The sequence below is a fragment of the Xenopus tropicalis genome, chromosome 8 (assembly GCF_000004195.4).
Source record: "Xenopus tropicalis strain Nigerian chromosome 8, UCB_Xtro_10.0, whole genome shotgun sequence".
Taxonomy (NCBI): domain Eukaryota; kingdom Metazoa; phylum Chordata; class Amphibia; order Anura; family Pipidae; genus Xenopus; species Xenopus tropicalis.
In genome coordinates, this window is record NC_030684.2 from 145860901 (window position 1) to 145871402 (window position 10502).

At 58.0% G+C, this 10502-nt stretch overlaps 1 protein-coding gene across 1 annotated transcript in view; it reads left to right on the top strand.

The window, feature by feature from the left end:
- Nucleotides 1–2893, top strand: part of efna3 (ephrin A3) — a gene marked incomplete in the record, with an annotated part of 67276 nt that extends 64383 nt beyond the window's left edge. The window contains 2 exon segments of the mRNA NM_001011360.1: nucleotides 846–921; nucleotides 1341–2893. Coding sequence (NP_001011360.1) covers nucleotides 846–921; nucleotides 1341–1462 — 198 coding nt within the window.
- Between the last annotated feature and the right edge of the window lie 7609 nt (nucleotides 2894–10502).

Here is a 10502-nt window from a genome sequence, read left to right on the forward strand (position 1 = left end):
CCCCAACCTCCCCTCCCGTCTCCCCACGTCCCCCTTCCTGTCCCCACGTCCCCTTCCCGTCCCCACGTCCCCCTTCCCGTCCCCACGTCCCCGCTTCCCGTCCCCCTCCCGTCCCCCATACACCCCCCACCTCCACCCCCCCACCTCACCTCCCCCTCCCCCCTCTCCTATCCACCTCCCCCCTCTCCTCCTATCCACCTCCCCTCTCCCCCTCCGTCCTCTCCTCCCTCCCACGTCCCCCCTCTCCCTCCCACGTCCCCACCCTCCCTCCCCTTCCACGTCCCCCTCCCTCCCTCCCCTACACAGTCCCCCTCCCTCCCTACCACATCCCCCTCCCTCCCTTCCCCTTCCACGTCTCCCCTCCCTCCCCTCCCACGTTCTCCCCTCCCTCCCTCCCACGTCTCCCCTCCCTCCCCTTCCAGTCTCCCTCCCTCCCTTCCACGTCTCCCCTCCCCTTCCACGTTCTCCCCTCCCTCCCCCTTCCACGTCTCCCCTCCCTCCCTCCCCTACCACATCCCCCTCCCTCCCTCCCCTACCACATCCCCCTCCCTCCCTCCCCTACCACATCCCCCTCCCTCCCTCCCCTACCACATCCCCCTCCCTCCCTCCCCTCCCACGTCTCCCCTCCCTCCCCTCCCACGTCTCCCCTCCCACGTCTCCCCTCCCTCACTCCCCTCCCTCCCACGTCTCCCCTCCCTCACTCCCCTCCCTCCCACGTCTCCCCTCCCTCTCTCCCCTCCCTCCCACACCCCCCTCCCCCGTACCCCTCCCTGCCCCCCGTCCCCCTCAGCACTCTCCCGGTGCCACAGACAAGGCACTAACAGGCGTCTCTGCTCCTTTCAGCTGCCCATTCAGGAGAGAAGCACTCCCCGACCCTCCCCCAGTTCACGATAGGCCCAGAGGTGAAGATAGAGGATTTAGGTAAGTGCTGGGAATGGGAGGGGAACCTACTGTAACATACCATGAGGGGGAGTGGCCTATATTTCAGCTCCCTCTGCAGCCTGAGGCAGGAATTGCATCATTGCTATTGCCCAACCCCTGTGCTCTCTTTTGCCCCTCCCCCTGTTTCTTGGGCTTAGATAGATATTGATATTGCATAGATTAGTGCCCAACTGGCTGCCAGCCGGGGAGGGGGTGGGGGGGTTAGGCCCCAGTGTATTACTCCCCCCACATTCAGTTCTATTTCTGTTGCCCCTTAGTGCATTGCTTCTGTGTGTGTCAGACTCACCAGTCTGTAAGTCACCAGTCTGATCCCCAGATCACATGACGTGTATATTGCTTCTGTTAGGGAAGGTTAGCAGTATGGCAGCTTCATTTCTCCTCCCTGTCCCTCCTTCCAGATCACTTCAACCCGGAGATCCCGAAGCTGGAGAAGAGCGTGAGCGGGAGCAGCCCCAAGAGGGAGCACCTACACCTGACGGTGGCGTTTTGCCTCCTCATAATGGCGCTCCTGGCTTCCTAGCTCGCCCCCCGCGGCACTGACGTTGGAAGCCTTGATAGCAGAAGCCAAACGGGGCAGAACCCAGCGGGTTGGGACAGAGCTAGAGGCAGGGGTCCGGCATTAGGCGACCCCCTCTCCCCTCTCCGCGTTTCTTCGCTTCCTTTGCAGAGACTCCGCCTGTGTCGCCGCGGCACAACCATAAAGGAAACTGTGGATATTGGGAAGGTCAGTGGCCGGTGGCCCTTTGGACAAGCTGGGGGCCGCGGCCCTTCTGCCAAGCGATCTCGGTGGGGCCACGAGACGGTTTCTCAGGACCCCTACAGACATTTACAGACTTTTGCGTGGCCCCCAACATGGCTGCCCCAACGCGCTGCCCTATCAGTGGGCTCCGTACTCTGAGTGCCTACCCCCCTCGGCTCCGACACCCTCGGGATCAGCCTTGGGCCAGACCATCACATTTATTGGCCTTATCCCCCCTGCCTCTCATTCTTACATGGCTCCTCCCACACTGAGGCCTGTGAAACCCCGCCCCCAGCCCACCCGGAGGGAGACCCAGCTTTAACCCATCGACTCTGTCCAATCTAATGGTGCCATTTTGTACTCTCTTTGTACTGGACCCAAGCTGTGGCCCTTGTGTGGCCCCTCCCATCTAGCCGGATCCCTACGCTACGCCGCCTCGCCCTATTGGTTCCTGGCTTCTTCCTAGAGCAATAGCCCCCCCTGCCCAGCACTCTGCTTTATATGCCAGTCATGCCCAGCGGGGCAGCCTCATTGGATACCCGGTACCCCCATGTAGCAGAACTCGTCCAATGGGAACGCAAGGAGCTGCCAACTGTGTAACGAACAATCACCATCATGTGCCATCTGCCCCATGCCCGCCGTGCCATGCGTGTGTTTCACCTCTGCCCCACTGCATTCTGGGATACACGGGGCACTTCCAGGGGCCTTAACTGGTGTAGCAATGAAAAGACTTGTACCCCCATATCTGTACCATGATCCCCCATTCTGTCTCGGCCCTGACTCGTGCCAGCGGAGTGGGCACTGGGGGGCTACGGGCACAGCTGGCACCCCCCCCATGCAATATGGATCACGTGATGGGACTGTGGATGGAACGTGGGTTCTACTGGCGCCGCCCACCCAGCTGGAACGGGGAAGGCAGAACCTTCCGGATTTATTCCCAATTGTTTTATTGGCAGAATGAAGCTCCGCCCTTTATTCTAGGACCCGCCCCCCTGGTGGCAGAATGATGTTTGTACATATCTCTCTCTCTCTATATATATATATATATTGGTATATACGTCTGTATAGGGCCCCCCGCTGCCCCCCGTGTATAGTGACTTGTACATAGACTGACAGTGGCTCCTCCTCTTCCTCCTCATGTCTTCCATGAAGGCGCCTCCTCACTATGCAATGCACAGACACTTTCCAATAAAGACCAGACAGACCTTTGTATTCCGCTGCCCCGCCTCTTCATATTCTGCCCCCCCGGGGTAACCAGCAGGGCAGCTCCCACCCCTTAGCATGGGACATTCTGTAACTAGAGGCTCACAGGAACCCCCCCCCCCTGGGTAAGTGAATCCAATCTCCCCCCAGTACTTACCCAGGTACAGAGCTCTGATTCTCTGTACTTCCTGCTCCTGGGCTGCTCTCTTTCCCATGGTCAGACAGGAACCTCCCCCTGGGTAAGTGAATCCAATCTCCCCCCAGTACTTACCCAGGTACAGAGCTCTGATTCTCTGTACTTCCTGCTCCTGGGCTGCTCTCTTTCCCATGGTCAGACAGGAACCTCCCCCTGGGTAAGTGAATCCAATCTCCCCCCAGTACTTACCCAGGTACAGAGCTCTGATTCTCTGTACTTCCTGCTCCTGGGCTGCTCTCTTTCCCATGGTCAGGCAGGACCCCCCCCCCCCTGGGTAAGTGAATCCAATCTCCCCCCAGTACTTACCCAGGTACAGAGCTCTGATTCTCTGTACTTCCTGCTCCTGGGCTGCTCTCTTTCCCATGGTCAGGCAGGAACCCCCTCCCCCTGGGTAAGTGAATCCAATCTCCCCCCAGTACTTACCCAGGTACAGAGCTCTGATTCTCTGTACTTCCTGCTCCTGGGCTGCTCTCTTTCCCATGGTCAGGCAGGAACCCCCCCTGGGTAAGTGAATCCAATCTCCCCCCAGTACTTACCCAGGTACAGAGCTCTGATTCTCTGTACTTCCTGCTCCTGGGCTGCTCTCTTTCCCATGGTCAGGCAGGAACCCCCCCCTGGGTAAGTGAATCCAATCTGCCCCCAGTACTTACCCAGGTACAGAGCTCTGATTCTCTGTACTTCCTGCTCCTGGGCTGCTCTCTTTCCCATGGTCAGACAGGAACCCCCCCCCTGGGTAAGTGAATCCAATCTCCCCCAGTACTTACCCAGGTACAGAGCTCTGATTCTCTGTACTTCCTGCTCCTGGGCTGCTCTCTTTCCCATGGTCAGGCAGGAACCCCCCCCCTGGGTAAGTGAATCCAATCTCCCCCCAGTACTTACCCAGGTACAGAGCTCTGATTCTCTGTACTTCCTGCTCCTGGGCTGCTCTCTTTCCCATGGTCAGGCAGGAACCCCCCCCCTGGGTAAGTGAATCCAATCTCCCCCAGTACTTACCCAGGTACAGAGCTCTGATTCTCTGTACTTCCTGCTCCTGGGCTGCTCTCTTTCCCATGGTCAGGCAGGAACCTCCCCCTGGGTAAGTGAATCCAATCTCCCCCAGTACTTACCCAGGTACAGAGCTCTGATTCTCTGTACTTCCTGCTCCTGGGCTGCTCTCTTTCCCATGGTCAGACAGGAACCCCCCCCCGGGTAAGTGAATCCAATCTCCCCCAGTACTTACCCAGGTACAGAGCTCTGATTCTCTGTACTTCCTGCTCCTGGGCTGCTCTCTTTCCCATGGTCAGACAGGAACCCCCCCCTGGGTAAGTGAATCCAATCTCCCCCCAGTACTTACCCAGGTACAGAGCTCTGATTCTCTGTACTTCCTGCTCCTGGGCTGCTCTCTTTCCCATGGTCAGGCAGGAACCCCCCCCCCTGGGTAAGTGAATCCAATCTCCCCCCAGTACTTACCCAGGTACAGAGCTCTGATTCTCTGTACTTCCTGCTCCTGGGCTGCTCTCTTTCCCATGGTCAGGCAGGAACCCCCCCCTGGGTAAGTGAATCCAATCTCCCCCCAGTACTTACCCAGGTACAGAGCTCTGATTCTCTGTACTTCCTGCTCCTGGGCTGCTCTCTTTCCCATGGTCAGGCAGGAACCCCCCCCCCCCTGGGTAAGTGAATCCAATCTCCCCCCAGTACTTACCCAGGTACAGAGCTCTGATTCTCTGTACTTCCTGCTCCTGGGCTGCTCTCTTTCCCATGGTCAGGCAGGAACCTCCCCCTGGGTAAGTGAATCCAATCTCCCCCCAGTACTTACCCAGGTACAGAGCTCTGATTCTCTGTACTTCCTGCTCCTGGGCTGCTCTCTTTCCCATGGTCAGACAGGAACCCCCCCCGGGTAAGTGAATCCAATCTCCCCCAGTACTTACCCAGGTACAGAGCTCTGATTCTCTGTACTTCCTGCTCCTGGGCTGCTCTCTTTCCCATGGTCAGGCAGGAACCCCCCCTGGGTAAGTGAATCCAATCTCCCCCCAGTACTTACCCAGGTACAGAGCTCTGATTCTCTGTACTTCCTGCTCCTGGGCTGCTCTCTTTCCCATGGTCAGACAGGAACCCCCCCCTGGGTAAGTGAATCCAATCTCCCCCCAGTACTTACCCAGGTACAGAGCTCTGATTCTCTGTACTTCCTGCTCCTGGGCTGCTCTCTTTCCCATGGTCAGACAGGAACCCCCCCCCGGGTAAGTGAATCCAATCTCCCCCAGTACTTACCCAGGTACAGAGCTCTGATTCTCTGTACTTCCTGCTCCTGGGCTGCTCTCTTTCCCATGGTCAGACAGGAACCCCCCCCTGGGTAAGTGAATCCAATCTCCCCCCAGTACTTACCCAGGTACAGAGCTCTGATTCTCTGTACTTCCTGCTCCTGGGCTGCTCTCTTTCCCATGGTCAGGCAGGAACCTCCCCCCCTGGGTAAGTGAATCCAATCTCCCCCCAGTACTTACCCAGGTACAGAGCTCTGATTCTCTGTACTTCCTGCTCCTGGGCTGCTCTCTTTCCCATGGTCAGACAGGAACCCCCCCCCGGGTAAGTGAATCCAATCTCCCCCAGTACTTACCCAGGTACAGAGCTCTGATTCTCTGTACTTCCTGCTCCTGGGCTGCTCTCTTTCCCATGGTCAGGCAGGAACCTCCCCCTGGGTAAGTGAATCCAATCTCCCCCAGTACTTACCCAGGTACAGAGCTCTGATTCTCTGTACTTCCTGCTCCTGGGCTGCTCTCTTTCCCATGGTCAGGCAGGAACCTCCCCCTGGGTAAGTGAATCCAATCTCCCCCCAGTACTTACCCAGGTACAGAGCTCTGATTCTCTGTACTTCCTGCTCCTGGGCTGCTCTCTTTCCCATGGTCAGACAGGAACCCCCCCCCGGGTAAGTGAATCCAATCTCCCCCCAGTACTTACCCAGGTACAGAGCTCTGATTCTCTGTACTTCCTGCTCCTGGGCTGCTCTCTTTCCCATGGTCAGACAGGAACCTCCCCCTGGGTAAGTGAATCCAATCTCCCCCCAGTACTTACCCAGGTACAGAGCTCTGATTCTCTGTACTTCCTGCTCCTGGGCTGCTCTCTTTCCCATGGTCCCTCTCCCCATGACGCTGAATGAAAGTCTCCCATATAAAAGCCAGAGCTGAGCTACAGACAGACACTGCCATCTAGTGGCCAGAAAGCCCATTACAGTGGGGAAGAGGTTTAAAGGCAAAGTAAAGTTAGTGCATCTGTGGCTCAGTTAACCCCTTGTCAGTCAGGGTAGAGCTGCTGTTGTGCAACTACAGGTGGGTGCTGTCATTCTCACTGGCGCTGCCCATTGGCTTCTGTCTGTTGTTCCACTGCTGTGTGATTGGTCTGCGCTGAGCCCCTCCTCATTCCTTGTGGCTGGGGAATGGTTTTACCCAGAATGCACCAGCCAATCAGCACAACCATTTCCTGTCCCTGAGATGTGATTGGAGGACATAGATCCTGTACAATAGGAGAGCCCAAGCCATGGAACAGCAGCGCCCCCTGGATCTGGATCTACCCGCTGGCTCTCACTGGTTACTGCAGGGGGCCCTCCGGCTGGGGACCATTATCATTATATTGGGGCCCTTCCTGTTACCCCAGTACTGTCTGTTATACCCCCCCCCCCCCCCCCCCCCCCCCGTACCTGTGTATGGGCCCAATGTATCATCCTGTTACCTCTCTAGCCAATCACACAGAGAGGTATCCTATTGGGCAGGGCTGTAGCCAATCACACAGAGAGGTATCCTATTGGGCAGGGCTGTAGCCAATCACACAGAGGTATCCATAGGTGGTATAAGTCCCTCATCTGCCCCAACGGCGGCACCAAGTCCCTCATCTGCCACTGGTGGGGGTAGGTTTGGGGTACTGAAAGCAAATGGTGCCAAACATAAGGAAATATGGGGGGACCCCAAGGTATCATTATATGCATCGCACCCACGTGGCGACACCAGAACTGCCCAGCCGTGGGGCACAGGGTGCCCGATGTACCCAGCAGGGTCCGGTTAGAGGGTTCGGGGCGACTCTTTCTAACAATTTCTTTATCAATTGGTTCCCAAAGTTCTGCCCCGATCGGATCTGGTTGGGGAGCCCATAATGGACAGCACCGGCTTGGGTCAGAACCGGAACATCACCCATCCCCCGGCCCAACTGTATAAACACTCTGTGGGTGTCGCCCTAGTGGGCGGAGTCTCTGTACGGGCCCCACGTTGGGCGCCAAATGTAAGTTGGTAAATTGCTTCTCACACTCCCATAGGCTGCACCAATACCATTCCCGGGGGCGGGACTATTTCTCTCCGGCCTGAGCCCTCGCAGATGGTGGGGGCACAGGGTGTTGTGCGACTGTAACTCCCACACTGAGGGGCCCCAGTGGTTTGTGAGCTTAACAAGGAGCTGTTTATTGATCTGCAGAAGAGCCAAACAAGGAGCGATACAGATTGGGGATATTTATTATATATATTATAGCACACTGCCACCTTGTGGCCACACTAGAGAACTACACTGGTCCTACTTTGACCCAGAAAAAAGGATTTACTTCCCCTTTAGGTTTAGGACCCCCATAGGCCTCTAAAGTACAAGGGGGCTGCCAGGTAAAAGGGGCAACCTATCTACTAGCCCACAGGGCAGAACTAGAGCCCCCAGGGATGCGGCACAAGCATTGAGTAAAGTCACAATCGAGCAACATAACTGGGTCAGTACCGCAATTCCGCAACTCCAGTCCAGTCGCTACAGAACACTGAATAGTACTACAGTATTACATACAGTGTGGCCCCAGGGCCCCCGCTCCTTCCTTCTCAAGTGCAACCACTTCCTAGTGTGGCCCCGGTGCCCATATGTACTGACCCCCCCCCTGCCCTTCCCTAGGTACCACTTCCTAGTGTGGCCCCGGTGCCCATATGTACTGACCCCCCTGCCCTTCCCTAGGTACCACTTCCTAGTGTGGCCCCGGTGCCCATATGTACTGACCCCCCCCCCTGCCCTTCCCTAGGTACCACTTCCTAGTGTGGCCCCGGTGCCCATATGTACTGACCCCCCTGCCCTTCCCTAGGTACCACTTCCTAGTGTGGCCCCGGTGCCCATATGTACTGACCCCCTGCCCTTCCCTAGGTACCACTTCCTAGTGTGGCCCCGGTGCCCATATTTACTGACCCCCCTGCCCTTCCCTAGGTACCACTTCCTAGTGTGGCCCCGGTGCCCATATGTACTGACCCCCCTGCCCTTCCCTAGGTACCACTTCCTAGTGTGGCCCCGGTGCCCCCATATATACTGACCCCCCCCGCCCTTCCCTAGGTACCACTTCCTAGTGTGGCCCCGGTGCCCATATGTACTGACCCCCCTGCCCTTCCCTAGGTACCACTTCCTAGTGTGGCCCCGGTGCCCCCATATATACTGACCCCCCCCACCCTTCCCTAGGTACCACTTCCTAGTGTGGCCCCGGTGCCCATATGTACTGACCCCCCTGCCCTTCCCTAGGTACCACTTCCTAGTGTGGCCCCGGTGCCCCCATATATACTGACCCCCCCCACCCTTCCCTAGGTACCACTTCCTAGTGTGGCCCCGGTGGCCCATATGTACTGACCCCCCCCCTGCCCTTCCCTAGGTACCACTTCCTAGTGTGGCCCCGGTGCCCCCATATGTACTGACCCCCCTGCCCTTCCCTAGGTACCACTTCCTAGTGTGGCCCCGGTGCCCATATGTACTGACCCCCCTGCCCTTCCCTAGGTACCACTTCCTAGTGTGGCCCCGGTGCCCATATGTACTGACCCCCCCGCCCTTCCCTAGGTACCACTTCCTAGTGTGGCCCCGGTGCCCATATGTACTGACCCCCCTTCCCTTCCCTAGGTACCACTTCCTAGTGTGGCCCCGGTGCCCATATGTACTCACCCCCCTGCCCTTCCCTAGGTACCACTTCCTAGTGTGGCCCCGGTGCCCATATGTACTGACCCCCCTGCCCTTCCCTAGGTACCACTTCCTAGTGTGGCCCCGGTGCCCATATGTACTGACCCCCCCGCCCTTCCCTAGGTACCACTTCCTAGTGTGGCCCCGGTGCCCATATGTACTCACCCCCCTGCCCTTCCCTAGGTACCACTTCCTAGTGTGGCCCCGGTGCCCATATGTACTGACCCCCCTTCCCTTCCCTAGGTACCACTTCCTAGTGTGGCCCCGGTGCCCATATGTACTCACCCCCCTGCCCTTCCCTAGGTACCACTTCCTAGTGTGGCCCCGGTGCCCATATGTACTGACCCCCCTGCCCTTCCCTAGGTACCACTTCCTAGTGTGGCCCCGGTGCCCCCATATATACTGACCCCCCCCGCCCTTCCCTAGGTACCACTTCCTAGTGTGGCCCCGGTGCCCATATGTACTGACCCCCCTTCCCTTCCCTAGGTACCACTTCCTAGTGTGGCCCCGGTGCCCATATGTACTGACCCCCCTGCCCTTCCCTAGGTACCACTTCCTAGTGTGGCCCCGGTGCCCATATGTACTGACCCCCCTGCCCTTCCCTAGGTACCACTTCCTAGTGTGGCCCCGGTGCCCATCTGTACAAGTTTACTGCCCTTTGTGTTGCTATTTCTCCATTCACCACTAGAGGGCAGTGAGATGCCAGGATATGGCAAATCCACACTGGGAAACCCCACAGGAAGGCAGCCAATAGCTTTCCAACAATGGGGGGGTGGGGCTTACATTTTATTTGAAGTTTTACAAAGATGAATTTCCCCTTTAATCACTAATGCGGAGCAGAATTGAGTTTGGGCAGCAGGGGGCGCTCTCTCCCCATAGAGACTGATACCGAGGAAAATCCTACTGACCAATCCGGGAAATTCCCTTGTTACTCGGCCGGTCGGAATGAGCCCGAAGCCCATTGGAGCAGCAGGTCACCTGGGGCATTTTAGCCCCGCCCACGCTATGAGGACTCACCTGAGACTGCGCTTCCCTGGGGCCCCCTAGTGGGCGGAGATGGTGATGGGGGGCCCCCTAGTGGGATTGTGGGAACACTGGGGGGGCGGGGGCAATTTAGAATAGGAGGGGGGCGGGGCAGTTTAGAATAGGAGGGGGGGCGGGGGCAGTTTAGAATAGGAGGGGGGGCAGAGAATCGTACCCCAACCCCCCCCCCCCATGTGGCGCTGCAGTAGGAGGCGCAGAGGCCCCGCCCAATACCCGCAGTGACCGGCAGAGGGCGCTGAGTACAATGGGAATCTGCAGACTTTCCCTTGTCGGACGGAGCCGATCTGGTTGGGGGTTGTTATGGGAGAGACTTATATCCTGAGTGTGTGTAACAGGGGGTGAGATCCCATCAGGAGCTGTCAGGCTGATTGATGCCCCCGCTGCTGCCCGGTCAGGCCTGATGGGTCCCTGGGGGCAGAGGGGCAAGTGGAACCTGACACAGAGGGTGGGAAGGCTGAC